Source organism: Triticum aestivum, chromosome 4B (genome assembly GCF_018294505.1).
Source record: "Triticum aestivum cultivar Chinese Spring chromosome 4B, IWGSC CS RefSeq v2.1, whole genome shotgun sequence".
Classification (NCBI taxonomy): Eukaryota; Viridiplantae; Streptophyta; class Magnoliopsida; order Poales; family Poaceae; genus Triticum; species Triticum aestivum.
Window position 1 is genome coordinate 16,000,583 of NC_057804.1, and position 15,075 is coordinate 16,015,657.

Here is a 15,075-nt window from a genome sequence, read left to right on the forward strand (position 1 = left end):
TAATATAAAAGTGGATAATAAAGCCCAATATTACCTAAAACAGTAGATAAAATAGCATGGAGCAATCAAAAATTATAGATACGTTGGAGACGTATCAGTGCGGTGAAGAGGCGTCGGGTGGTAGCTCGCTCTTTGTTCTAGTTCGCGTGTTCTGCCATTGCCACTTCATGCATGCTTCGGCTTTTGTTTCGAGTATGTTGGTGGTTGAGCCTCCTCCCAAGAGGCTCGTCGACGTGGAAGGTCCCTGGGCATATGATTTGACCGAAGGGGGTCAGTACCGACCCAAAGGTGTTCACGAGCATCACTTTCCTTCCTTAAGGTGTTACCCAAGAGTTCATCCTGACTCTAGTTCATTGTTAGTTGTAGCCAGGGTTATCGTTGGGGTTAAATCATATATGAATTTGTTTTTCTTAAGGAATCTTTTGTGCCACATTTGTGTGCCTCTTCAAATTTTTTCTACGACGCAATCAAACAAACTCAAATCATGTACGGGTTAGGAGCCTTTTTTCAAATGTTGCAGAGTTACTTTTTTGCAAATGTTGCAGAGTTACTGGAAGCTGTTTGATAGGAATCCAACGGACCTTGAGAACGGGGCGTCGACCCATTGGCTGGGCAGCTGGTTTTGCTGTCAGCGCACCCAAGTTCGAGTCTCGGCTCTTACACGCGGTGCTCGCGGAGTTTCTCTTATCCATAAAAGCCAACGAGGATTAGCCCTTGGGTTGGTCTCATTTTCTGTTTTTTTAAAGAAATCCAACGGACCATAAGCCCGTATCACGGTAGCACCTAAGTACTCCCTCCGTCCCGAAATACTTGTCGGAGAGATGGATAAAATTTAATATATCTATAACTAAAATACGTCTAGGTACATTTATTTTTTCGACAAGTATTTCCGGACGGAGGGAGTATGATAGACTTAAATATTTCCCCAAAGATACCCTAACAATTACTGACGAGAGAGAAGAGGCCTTTGCTGACTCACCGGCTTGCACATGAATCATTGCACGTCACAGTGCAGAAGCCATTGTCGCTTCGATCGGGCGACATTAACCCGAAACCCCACCAAATGCACCATACCCTACGTCCAACGGGCAAGCACATACTCCTACCAGACAGTACTGTCGCTGTCCCAGCTCTCAACACCACCACGCATGCACAGTAGACGGGGCTATCCTCTCTCTCTCTATCTATCTCTCCACCCACCGTCGACCGCGACCCATGTCGCCCGCTCCGCCGCGCCCCACCGGTCTCGGCGCCGCACGCACGTGGCCACCGCAGAGCTCAGCTCAGCACGCTCTCCAAATCCCATGCCCCCTTCCACACCCAATACCTTGCCTGGAATCCGCGGCCAGGAGAGAGGCGAGGTCGCCCTCCCACGCCACGCAACGCAACGCCGGGCGCCACCCGCCACCGCTTCCGTGCTCCCGTAGGCCGCGCACGCATACGATTCTTGCTCCATTTGGCCGGCCTCCTCCTCCTCCGTCTCCGCGTCTTAACTACCGGCTTCACTCTCTCTCTCTCTCTCTCGCTCTCACTCTGTCTCTCTCTGCTCCTCTCTCCCTCTCCCCCGTCTCGCTTTCCGCTCCCTGACTGACACAACAAAATCCAAAGGTAGATCCGAGCAAGAATCCATGGAAGCCGAGTCGAGAAAGCTCCTGCTCCTCGCGCCCATCCTGCTCTGCTGCTTCATGGCCAGATCGGGTAAGTGTCCCCGCTTTTCGAGCAATCCCCATCGCGAGTCCCCAGGAAGGATCCAGTGACGCACGAGCTAGCTTTTCCTTTCCTCCCCTAAAGCGCAATGCAATTTTACCGCCTTGCCTGGGCTTGATCCATGTCGGATTTGGGTTTGCTCGTGCAGAGGCGCAGTCGCAGCACATCGGCGTCAACTACGGCGAGGTGGCGGACAACCTGCCGCCGCCGGACGCGACGGCGCGGCTGCTCAAGTCCACCGCCATCACCAAGCTCCGCCTCTACGGCGTCGACGCGGGCGTCATCCGCGCGCTGGCCGGCACCGGCGTCTCCCTCGTGCTCGGCGTGGCCAACGGCGACATCCCCGCCATCGCCGCCGACCCCAACGCCGCCGCCGGCTGGCTCGCCGCCAACGTGCTGCCCTTCCTCCCGGCCTCGGCCATCTCCGTCGTCGCCGTCGGCAACGAGGTGCTCGAGTCCGGCGACGCCGCGCTCGCCGCCGCGCTGCTCCCCGCCATGCAGAACCTCCGCGCCGCCGCCGTCGCGGCCGGCGACGCGGCCGCCGCGGGCATCAAGTTCTCCACCGTCAACACCATGGCCGTGCTCGCGCAGTCCGACCCGCCCTCCACCGGCGCCTTCCGCCCGGACGCCGCCGCCCAGCTGCAGGGGATCCTGGGATTCCTCAGCCGCACCGGCGCGCCATTCATGGTCAACCCCTACCCCTACTTCGCGTACCAGTCCGACCCCAGGCCCGACACGCTCGCCTTCTGCCTCTTCCACCCCAACGCCGGGCGCCTCGACGCAGGCTCCAGGATCACCTACGCCAACATGTTCGACGCGCAGGTCGACGCCGTCAAGTCCGCGCTCGGCCGCGCCGGCTACGGCGCCGTCGACATCGTGGTCGCTGAGACCGGGTGGCCCACCAGGGGCGACCCCACGGAGCAAGGCGCCACCGTCGACAACGCCAGGGCCTACGTGTCCAACCTCGTCGCGCACCTCCGGTCCGGCGCCGGCACCCCGCTCATGCCTGGGAGGCCCGTGGACACGTACCTCTTCGCGCTCTACGACGAGGACCTCAAGCCCGGGCCGGCCTCCGAGCGCTCCTTCGGCCTCTACCACACCGACCTCACCATGGCATACGACGCCGGCCTGACCTCCGACGCGGCCACGACCACGCCGACGCCAACGACGCCAACTAGTCCGAGCAAGGGGTCAGGGGGATGGTGCGTGGCGAGCGCGGGCGCGACGGACGCGCAGCTGCAGACGGACCTGGACTACGCGTGCTCCCAGGTGGGCGTGGACTGCGGCGCCATCCAGCCCGGGGGCGCCTGCTTCCAGCCCAACACGGTGCGCGCCCACGCCGCCTACGCCATGAACCAGCTCTACCAGGCCGCCGGCGGCCACCCCTGGAACTGCGACTTCCGGCAGTCCGCCACACTCACCTCCACCAACCCAAGTAAGCACGTATCTCCCTTCAACTTCAATCGTTCGTGCCTTCGCCATTGATTTTTTTACATTCCACTGAAGCAAGCGCACATGTGCGTGCACTGGTACCACCAAACCAAACCAAACCAAACCAAACCAAAGAACGTGAGCTTTCCTTGCGTTGTTCCATTCACTTCACTCATTGTCTATTGCATCGCATGTGCCGACTGACAGACAATTGCATATCATTGTACTGGTTCATTAGCGATCCTGTGTTTTTACCATCCGTGGAAGTGAAACAACACTAGTAACCTCTCCGTCCTGTGGTTTGGGTTTCTGCAGGCTACGGCTCGTGTGTGTTTACGGGAGGCCAATGATGCATGCAACGGGAGTAAGAGTATGCACCAGACCACGGCGCGCAAAGTTCCGGCGGCCGGCCGGCGCGGTGGGCGCCATGATTGATTGGATTTGTCTCGAATCATCATCGAATAAAGCCACCACGGAATAGTGGTGGTGGTTAGGTTGTGCGTGGGGATACATTGCTGCATACGCATCCCCCCTGTTTCATTTCATTCCATTCCATTCCATTCATGCTAGCAGCTGAGCAGAGCATAGCAGCAGAGTAGATCATCACGTTCACGTCCAGTCTTTTTCTACTTGTTTTTTACTAGCCGAGCTGCCTTAGTTGTGTACAGTACATGTACATGGGCAGTGTATGTATGTGTAATTAGCGTTGTGTGCTTCGTGTGTGTGTCTGTGTTTGTACTGTACGTCCGTAACTTGGACTAGTAGAGCACGGCTGAATGTACTATTATTTGTTCATCATTCATGTATACGCATTGAGCGGTTGGATCTTGGTGTCTGAATTTAGCCCATCTTCAAACAAGAAAGGGTCACTGATGGCGTGCAGTGTCATCTGTCATGTTCTGGAATTAACTGGTTGGTAGGTCTCTAATTTTGACCATGTGGTACTCTTGTCGGGATTCCGTTTGCCTTGTGCCACCTACCCGAGCCACGTGATTGGCTGCCATTGTCCTTACAGGCTGAGAGCTGAGTTGTTTGTGTACCACTCATCCTGTTTTTTTTATTTTTTTTTGGGAGAAGCAAAGACGCCACTCATTCGAATTTAAAGCATTTTACATGAGTGATGGTACATCCCTGCCTAATTACATCTGATAAAGCTTGGATCAAAGGACAATACCTATCAGAGTGAACAGCGTAACACGGCTGCTACCCTGTCTTAGGGTACGCGAGGACACCGAGATGAGCACGTGACACCAAATTGGCACAAGAAATGTTCGTGTTTCCAAAAATGATCAGGAATTTCAAAAAATGTTCATATTTTCCAGAAAAAATCATAAGTTCAAAAAAATCTTCATATTATTGAAAAATATGTTGTCGGCTGGAAAATTTGTTGTTAATTTAAAAATTTATTCATAGTAGATCAATTCAATGACCATTGCTGGTCAACCGAAAAGCGGTAGATCGATTCAACTGAGCACGCTATTTTTTTTCCTAATATAAAGATATTTTCCTGGAAAGTTATTATAATAGAAAGGGAATAGAGTGATATGCTCATTTATTTTTCTGTGTAAATCCCATAAAAGTAGCAATTCATTTGTACTAGTTGAAAGTGCTAGGTTTATTTTATTTGAAAGTGCGATTTCCCACCACTGGCCCAGAAAGGGAATGGGTCACACGGGCAAGGGACGGCATTGGGCCAAGGCTGGGCCGAACTAGCGAAAAGATACAGCGCTCGCTCACAAAAAAGGGACGGGATCGATCGATCGCTCAAGGGAATAGAAGGCGCGCGCCGGGTCGTTTGCTGTCGGGTCGGCGATGCTTCTTTCCGTTCTTAAATATACAATACAACCTCTCTTCTCCCCCTCGGAACGAAACCTTAGCGTGCCTTGTCAATCCTCCCTACGCACGCGCGGCGGCGCATCCAAACCTCGCAGCCGCGAATTCCGTCCAACTTCAATCAAAGGTAATGATGCGAACTGTTCCTCCGCACAAGTACTCCTTCCGTTCCTAAATATTTGTCTTTCTAGATATTTCAAATGACTACTACATACGGATATATGTAGACATATTTTAGAGTGTAGATTCACCTATTTTGCTCCGTACGTAGTCACTTGTTGAAATGACTAGAAAGACAAGTATTTAGGAACGGAGGGAGTATATAGTAGTACATTCTCTGCTAGTAATCCATCGACGTACGTACGTGTTCATGCTCTTTTTTTAATCCTTTGACGACGTGTTCATGCTCGACGAAGTTGAGTAGATTGCTACGGACGGGTTTAATTTCTTGATTCCGTACGTGTCTCCAGCTGTTGGATTCCTTCTACCTCTTGCCTAGCATCATGTGTCCTCTTTTACGTGCTAGTCATCTTGCCCAACTAAACCGGCCCTGTGTTCACCAACCAGCCCTCAAAGTGAAGCTGCTGCGATGTCGACGGTGCTTAATGTGGCGGCTGCGGCGGCGGAAGGGGAGACCGACCAGGTGGTGACACCGTGGGAGGTGACCGGCGCGGCACAAGGAGGAGTCAACTACGACAAGCTGGTGGACCAATTTGGGTGCCAACGCATAGACACCGCGTCGCGCACCTCACGTCCAGACCACCACATCACTTCCTCCGCCGCGGGATCTTCTTTGCCCACCGGTACGTAAAAACAACCCTATTGTTTTTTTCCCTTGATTTCAGAGATTTGAACCAGATACTAGACCTGTACGAGCAGGGGGGGGAAGTTCTACCTGTACACGGGAAGGGGACCTTCCTCGGAGTCATTGCACCTTGGCCACCTTGTCCCCTTCATGTTCACAAAGTAATTAAGCATTAATTCCTACTATTTTGTTTCTCTGATAGTATCTTCTTTATATGTTTGTTGCATTACACGCTAAAAGTGTTGTGCGCCCGTGAAGTACTCCCTCCGTCCCATAATGTAAGACACTAGTGTGAAAAAACGTCTTACATTATGGAACGGAGGGAGTAATTGTTTTAATCTTCTCTTGTGGATCCGTTAATTGATGACTATGGGTTGTTCATTGACCACAAGATGGCCTAGTGAAGATCCGTTTTGGACTCTAAAATATTAAACCTACATGGCTAATAGACGGAGCAATTCATGGTATAAAAGGGAAATTGAGATTTTGAAATGTTTGTTGCACCCTGAGTTGCCGCATGAAACTGGCAGCGTCTCAGACATAAAAATAGGTTCCACTCCCTTAGTAGTCGTCTACCATGAAAAAGGGTGTCCTTTCATACTCTATGTATATATATGCTTAGTATATACACGTACTTGAAATAACATCCTTTCGTAATTCTGTCATCTAGTCTGATATGAATAATTAATGTTTATTAACCTTACCGGTCGATGTTTGGCAGGTACTTATAGGATGCCTTCAAGGTGCCTGTAGTGATACAGTTAACTGATGACGAGAAGTTCCTCTGGAAGGACTTGTCTATTGCGGAATCTAAACGGCTTGCCCGTGAAAATGCCAAAGACATCATAGCATGTGGGTTTGACGTTGAAAGAACTTTCATTTTCTCAGATTTTCAATATGTTGGAGGGTAAGTTTGCTGGTGTTAACTATGGTCTTAATTGTGTTTACTTTTTGTTGTCAATAGTAAGCTAAATGCCTACGCTATTGCTGTCTTTTTTGTCCTGTCCTATACTAATGACCTCTATCTTGCAGTCCCTTCTATGAAAATATGATGCAAGTTGCAAAGCGTGTGACATTTAATACTGTAAGAACTTTGCAATCAAGACCAGTATTTTCTTCAAGACTAATGAGCTTAATTTTTTTACTCTATATTATCATAATACTCTTGGTTTTGAATACTAGATTAGAGGCACATTCGGATTTACTCCAGAAGATCACATAGGAAAGTGTTGCTTTCCTCCTGTGCAGGCTGCTCCATCGTTTGCTTCGTCATTTCCCCATCTCTTTGGGGGCAATGACCAGCTGCGGTGCCTTATTCCATGTGCAATAGACCAGGTAAGAACATATCTCTGGTATGATAATCTTTGTCTACTGCATTCAATAGTTTGTATCTTCTTTCTAGCTTACTTAGAGTATATTTGGCAACATAAAATACATAATTGTTGCCTTCTTCTATCTATTTCGGCCATTTTCATGAAGATATTTCCATTTAAAGATTGAAATGTGTCTTACCTATACATCTGAAATTCCTTTTTTAAAAACTTTTTTAGATAGAAAATATTCCTGCATATGCATATTGTTGATTTTGAGCAATCTCATGAAAACATTTTGATATAAAGGTAACAATTTCCTTACATGCTTGTGTATTGCTGCATCAACTATGCCACAAACATTTTTGAATATTGGTGGCAAGGGGTGGAGCATCAGTGGTGGCTAGGGGTAGCAATAGTGTCAGGCGTGTGAGTGGGAGGGTGGTGACAATGGTAATGTGGTTAATTGCTGCCAAGTACATAAAGTGAATGGGCCATCAGGGTTAGTGGACAGACCTAGTGCATAGAAGCTCCCACGCAAGTTGGGGTCCGGGGAGGGATTATAGGAACGTACCTCTTGGCACAACTGGGGATGACTTAACCACTGCGCCAGGCCAGCCCTCAAATAGAGGGTCCCCCGCTTGAAAAAAAAACAGCTGGGAGTTTTTTTTCTTTCTCACGGCTTGCCTCTCTGGCCTATTTTCTCTGAAACATGTGTGCTAGACGTATACCTATATGGTTGTTGTATTTCGAATTTTTTTGTTTCCCTTAGTCGCATGTTCATTAGACCAGGGGCAAATATATTTTGTTGTTACGATCTTAATCACAGTATTGTCATAAATGACTATCTGCATGTTGGCATTCGAACATATATGAGAGCAGTACAGTAAGTTTTTTTTGCTCCCGGCTTTGTGTTGTTCCATTAATTGATGATTTGTAAATATGGGTACAAATTATAAAACATATATTCCATGAACTATTGTAATGTAAACATGTCTGGAATTTTCATTGTTGTACATCTTTGCGTTTAGTATGCAGGTTTGCTTTACCTTCTGATTTATTTATATCTATTCTATGCAGGATCCTTATTTTAGGTTGACTCGTGATGTTGCTCCTAAAATGGGTTATCTGAAACCTTCACTTATTGAATCAAAGTTTTTCCCTGCTCTCCAGGTACGTTTGGAATGCCATGGATTTAGGACTGAATAGAGCAGGCCCAGTTAATAGCATTTAGTTAGTCTAACTCGCTGAGAGCAAATTTTTTGTCTTTCATTTTGGATTTGGTTTATTTTTCTTCTACAGGGGGAGTGTGGTAAAATGTCTGCCAATGACCCGAATAGTGCAGTATATCTGACAGATAAATCTGATATAATTAAAGAAAAGGTTTGTCCTGAGCTTTGTTTTGAATATCATGTTTAGTTAGGCCAATTAATTACATTGAAATGTCATTGGTTTGCAAGCACCTTGTAATTCTATTATTTCAATGGCTTATGATTTATTTCTACTGTTTTACAGATTAGGAAGTATGCTTTCTCTGGTGGCCAGTCCACGACAGAGCTCCAAAGGAAATATGGAGCGAACGTCGATGTAAGCCATCTCCTTGGTATTCATGAGCACTTGTTAATGAGTACTCCCTCCGTCCCATAATGTAAGACGTTTTCTGGAACTACACTAGTGTCAAAAAAACGTCCTATATTATAGGACGGACGGAGTAGTAAACTAGTATGCCACAGTCATGCACCATAATTAATTATATATCTGTAGCTCACAAGTTAGATTATTGATTTCCAGTTGATTATTGTATTCTTGCGAATTACGAAATCGAGCATGTAATAGTTATTTTGTTTCATAAGTTAGATTATTTGATTATTGTATCCAGTTAATCGATCAATGGTGTTTTGGTTAATTATTATATTTCTTACAGAATACAAAACCTATTGTTTAATTGTCATTGTCTTCCAGGTTGATGTCTGTATCAAGTATTTAAATTTCTTCCTTGAAGATGATGCTGAGTTTGAGCACATAAAGAAGGTACTATTATACACTGCTGCATAGAAAAAGTTTGCACAACGCACTTGCATTGAAACCTAAGTTGCACTTACACTATGAAACACGTTATATCACCAGGAATACAAAGCCGGGAATATGCTAACAGGTGAATTGAAAGACCGTGTCGTTGGCGTTCTATCGAAGATAGCATTAGCACATCAGAATGCTAGAGCTCAAGTGACTGAGGAGGTACACAATTTGGCTCTTAGTCTTTGTTTACAATTTGGTTCATAATCTTTTTTTAAGGATGGTGCACAAATGGTCGTCGCTTAAAATGTTGTATCCCATCATTCTAACCACATTTGGAATAACACTTAATGTTTGCTTCATCAATACAAATTTCCTTAACAGTTTCTGTTTTGTGCAGATGGTTGATGCATACATGTCTGGGTAGTCCTCGTCCCAATATGTTTGGGACCCATTCTGGTTATGTGAAATCGTAAAAGGTTTATGCTTTATTTAAGGGCAGCGCTAGGCAACAGACTACTGATGCTTGCTTCCCATCAGACTGTTCATGAGCCCTACGATAGATCTCATCTGACGCGGCTGTTGGCCCCTTAAAACGAGCCTGGGCAATTAATTTTCCACGCCACCTTAAACATCTTCGGCAAAATCAGTACTGATGTGGGCCACTAATTACGTGAGATAATTTGGTGAGATGCATCTTGTGCCTTGGATTTAGGAACCAATCTGCAGCATGCTTCCTTTTTATTTGAGTTGAAGTGGCATGCTTCCTTTGGAAGCGAAACCTGTAACCAATATGTTATCCAAATTTACATCAGATGCAACTAATACTTGCTTCCAACTTTGTTTGTAACTATGTAATTTATCTCCGTTCATGCTATAAAAAATGTTTCCATTCATTGAAGAATTTGCTTCTGTGATGGATGAATCTGCTTCGATTTATTGGAAATACATGCCCTGTATAACCTGATTTTTCTAAGGGAAATGTGACGTGATATTTTGTTTCAGAAGCATCACGATATTGCATCGGTTGACTAGAGAATCACTTCGAACCGACATTGTCAAGAAATAAAATCATTTCACATGTTACAAAAGCATCACGATCTTGCTTCCTCGACTAGGCAACTAGAGAATTGCTTCACACATGCTTCTGTTAAGAAAGTATTCCACATGTTTCAGAAGCATCACAATCTTTCACACATGCTTCCGTCAAGAAAGTATTCCACGTGTTTCAGAAGCATTACGATCTTGTTTTCATGGACTAGAGACTTGCTTCGGGGAAATATTATTTTGCTTCCATCGAAAAGAAGAACCTTATTTAGGAAGCAAATATTGTTTCCATTATTATTTATAAGCAACCCGCGTTCCTAAATACTTCTCTTATCTGAAACATGTGGAATACGTAGATATCATCTGTCTTCTCTTCTCTGAATCGTAATAAAACACAGTCAGCCATGGCCAACAAAAGCAAATCTCAATCACTCAACAACACAAGCATACTGCAGAAGTGAGGACGACTGTCTGACTAATTCAACCAAGGAAAATTTGTTCACCCAGCCTCGCTCACCAGCCCACTAATTCAACCAAGGAAAATTTGTTCGCCCAACCCCGTTCACCAGCCCTAGGGTAGGTGTGGCCTGCGGACAGCATGAAAACCAGGAGCGATTGATCTCCGAGAAGCACAACAACTCCCATACCATGAGAAATTGAGGCATAAGGTAACCCACCATTTTGCTTGGCTAAAACTCCCACTATTTCTACACTAATGACAGATCAGACCGTAATCAAACAGTGAGAACAACATAACAGGAACATAACTTCCATTGCAGGCTCATGTAAGATTGTTTTCCCCCAAGGGGCCAGCAAGCAAATAGAGGTTACCGAAAAAGGGTTCCCCCGCTTTGTATTCCAAAGCACCAACACCGATCACAGAGTAAACGCTGGGGCGAGCAGCACAACAAGCCAAAGAAAAAGAAGAAGAAACAATGCCAACACCGGCAGCTCGACAAAGCGCGGATGACCCACTACCGCTGCGCCCTCCGAAATCTACCCACCGCGATCCTAGGCTCCGATCCTCCGCGTACCAAGCAGCACCTCCAGAATGCGACACCGACGACGCTGCTGCCCGGACGTGTCCTAGGGTTTCCCCCGGCACGCGGAGGCTAGAGGGGAATGAATACCACCAACACCCTCCAGGGAGGAATGGTGGCACCCGCAGGCGTCACCGCATCGGAGCCGGAAGACCCGGCAAGGATTTCTCCCAACTCCAAACCCCATTGCCCAACCAGATCGGAGCCAACCAGCCAGCTCGCCGCCCACCAGCATGCGCCACCGCGGTCGCAACGCTACCCACGCCGTCTCACTGAGATCACCACCACGAGGCCAAGAGAACGAGGAAAGGAGGCGATGGACGACGGGAGCAGCATCGTCGTAGCCGCGCGGGAGGGAACCACCTCCTCCACCGTGGTGCAGGAGGCTCGTGCCTCCGGCATCGTCGCGGTCGCCGTCCGGACGCAGCAGCAGGGCATACCAGGCCAACCCTGGCCCGGCCAGGCCCGAATCGGGCCCGCTAAGCCCCGCCGGCCACACTGCAGCAGGGCAGCGCGAGCACCTCCAGCCCCCAATGCCCATCGCCGCTCCCCCGCCTCCTGGAAGCCCCGCCGTCGACCCGTCCCGCCGTCGGCTCGCCCAAACCCAGATGGGGCCCGAAGGGCCCAGATCTGCGCCGAGCGGGCGCTGCCGCGCCACCCCACCGCCGACGACGACGCCGTCGTCCAGCCGATCTCCCGCGCGGCCCCAGGAAGCCCCGCCGCCACGCCCGCCACCGCCTAGGGAGCACCCCCCGGCGCCCTCCGCCCCGCGCCGGAGAGCAACCGAGAAGGGAAAGGCCGGGGGCGCCACCACCAGCGTCGCCCGGGCCAGACCCGACGGCGAACGCCGGCGACAGCGGCGAGGAGGGGGGAGTGAGGGAGAGCTGGCGGAGGAGGAACCGGGGCGCGGCCGGTCGCCCGCGGGGGCGACGCGGTCGCGAGAGCCCAACAAATAGAGGTTCAATTTGCATGTAACGAAGAAGACTGAATAATAATAGATCCAAAGTAGAACACAGAAAAAAATAGAAAGGAAAACAAGTTACTTCATTGAAATTCAATAACAAGCAACATCAACTCATTTTTTTACTTCATTGAAATTAAAAGACAATACACATTGAATATTTTCTACTTGCCATGAAACATTTATATTAAACCATACAAACATTTTATTACATTCTATACACATTTTCTAAAAATGTCACAAAATTGTGTCTGAAACATGAGAATATTCCTTTAAAATGTCATATAAATATTTTTGAATGTTACAAAACATTTTTTACTATGCAAAGATTTTTCATATTGTATAACATTTTATAAATATGTCATATATATATTTACAATGGAAACAATTATTTTTATTAAAAAACATTTTTTTACATTGTATACACATTTAACAAAAAATAACGTGCACCTTTTGAAACGTGGGAAAACTTTTAAATTGTCAGGAACATTTTTTTTGGAATGCTATCAATACTTTTTTAAAGTTGCGCAAACATTTTTTACCACTGCTTACATTTTTAGAAATGTGTCGTGAACATTTGTAAGAATTAAATAATTATTTCCATCATGAATAGAAAAATAAAATTACTAACAAGAAAGGAAAAAGATGTGTGCTAGGGAGCTAGTGATCCTCCCTTGCGCTTGGCTGGCCCATTTATGCAGTACTGCAAGTGACACTGTGCGTTTTTTTTTTTTGCGGGGGAAGTGACACTGTGCGTTGTATCGACGTTGTGCCCATTTATGGAATCTTCTCAGCGGAAGCAGCAGGCTTTCGATAGGTTTTATTTTTTTATTGTTTCTAGGTTACCAAGCCAAGAATACAACACAAGGAAACGCTTATTCCCCTAGCGGAATGAGCCCATATAAGGGCCATTTTATTTTCACATGTAACTGATGTCCAGCATTACAAATTTGTTTTTGAAGTTATACCTGATTTATCTATAGAACACCGGAAACAGATAGTTATGGGGTAATTGAAAACATTAAAAAAAGATATTCCATCCATCCATCTATATAGGGCCTAATACGTTTTTCGAGAAGCAATAAAATATGGCATGCAAGTTGCACAAAGTATACCGTCAAATTCGTATGTGAAAGGAGCTTTCAATGATGTAATTTTCACATTATATATCTTATATACATTAATCTTATCAATAGTCAAAAATAATCTCAAAATGCATTAGGCCCTATATATATGGATGGAGGGAGCAGGGTAATTGAATCTACGACACAGAAACAACCCTTAACAAAGCGAAGACCATGACATGACAACGACTATATTCTGTTTGTAACTTAAGATTAATAAAATGGCTGCATGCATCATTTTAATGCAGGGGCCGAGGGAATTTCTCATTTTCGAAAAAAAAATGACTACAACTATATGCCTCCAAATTCTTGCCAAAGCCGCAACTGAACTTGTCATCATTGCACCACCATAGCTCACCCCAATAATGGACAACATCCAACCACTTAAGTACATGTGTTGTAGAGAAAAATTGTCATTGAATGGCCACAATAGAAGACCGTCGCTTCCGGTGGAAACTGGCAATCGCCAAGCATCTCAGCAGATGGTCACCTCGATCTAGACACACATTCGCTCTAGTATCGCGAGACCAAGCTGGTGACTTTGCTGGAAAAGGCTCGAAGAAAGGGGTTTTCGAAGAAGATGATGGTGGCGCCGTCGATACACATGGAATCATGTCAATGACGACGCAGATAACCAACCCGTTATCCCTTGAAAATAGCAGAGACAAAAACTCCGGGGCTCCTCACCAGCGTCACACCAAGTGCCACCGGGATAGAACTTTTATCAAGATGTCATCGCCATCACAGCCGAAGTGCTGTCACCTTGACCCCAAAAACTACTACACGGAAGGTGAGGGAAGAGGATTCGCCCCCTCCAAGTCATTTTTTCGCTTAGTTCCTGATCGAAATAATAATCCCTTATTAGTAGCTTCATTTTGTACTATTGATGTAAACTCGAGCGTGTCTAGATCTCGCTTATTGCAAGAACGAAGGCAAGGTGGTCTGAAGAGCCTCCCTAAATGGCTCGGCCGAGTGCAAGAAGGAGCGCCACCTCTCTTGCTAGCGCGTTCCTTTTTTTCAGGCATCAACTACACCACAAATTTTATTTATATTTCTGCAACTTCTTTCTTTTTCTTTTCTTCTGCAACTGTTTTCTTTTCCTTTTTTCTTACTTTTATTTATATTTCTGAAATATTTATATTAAATGGAATAAATATTTTAATTAGTTCTGGAAAAATGTTCTTGACAAGTTAAAAAAGTTTGCGAAATGTAAAAAAAAAACTTTCGCACATTAATTTGAAAAATGTTTGCACCATTTAGGAATATGCTTGTAACATTTAAAATGTTCACTCTTTTGATAAAATTATTCGTGGCAATTTAAATATTATGATGCAATCTAAAAATTTGTACACTTAAACTTTAAAAAACTATTGGTACCATTAAAACCTTCTTGACATTAAGAAAATATTGTTTTTTGCAACACATAAAATTGTCACGTGTTTTTAAAAAAATCATAAAAATGTAATAATGGTCAAACATGTATTAAAAAAAGTTAAACATGTATTCAAAAAATGTTTAACGTGTATATAAAAAATGTTTAGCGTGTATTCAAAAGAGCAAAATGTATTCGAAAAAGTTGTCATGTATTTGAAAATGTTTATATGTTTTAAAAATGTTCATGAAATATAATAACATCTTCTTGCAATTTTGGAAAAATGTACATGACATATAAAAAAATGTTCACCCCTATTGCACAAAAAATCATTAGAAAATAATAAAAGAAGAAAAAAGAAAAGGAAAAAACCCATAGAAAAAAAGGTAAAAGAACAGTCAGAGCCTTCTGGAAGGTTTCTAAAATCGC

At 45.7% G+C, this 15,075-nt stretch overlaps 1 protein-coding gene and 1 pseudogene across 1 annotated transcript; both read left to right on the forward strand.

Moving 5' to 3' along the window:
• The first annotated feature begins 1,195 nt into the window (after positions 1-1,195).
• LOC123090625 (glucan endo-1,3-beta-glucosidase 7) lies at positions 1,196-3,966 on the forward strand. The gene is made up of 3 exons (XM_044511942.1): positions 1,196-1,698; positions 1,856-3,142; positions 3,454-3,966. Exons 1-3 carry the CDS (start codon positions 1,629-1,631, stop codon positions 3,486-3,488), a joined length of 1,392 nt encoding a protein of 463 aa, XP_044367877.1. The 5' UTR covers positions 1,196-1,628; the 3' UTR covers positions 3,489-3,966.
• A 1,018-nt stretch (positions 3,967-4,984) lies between these two features.
• LOC123094223 (tryptophan--tRNA ligase, cytoplasmic-like) lies at positions 4,985-9,962 on the forward strand (annotated as a pseudogene).
• The last annotated feature ends 5,113 nt before the right edge of the window (positions 9,963-15,075 follow it).

Bases quoted from the DNA above. Each gene is read 5' to 3' on its own strand.
- LOC123090625 (XM_044511942.1), top strand. From the start codon at position 1,629: ATGGAAGCCGAGTCGAGAAAGCTCCTGCTCCTCGCGCCCATCCTGCTC. The intron at 1,699-1,855 runs GTAAGTGTCCCC...TTGCTCGTGCAG, and splicing joins CTGCTTCATGGCCAGATCGG to AGGCGCAGTCGCAGCACATC. The intron at 3,143-3,453 runs GTAAGCACGTAT...GGGTTTCTGCAG, and splicing joins ACTCACCTCCACCAACCCAA to GCTACGGCTCGTGTGTGTTT.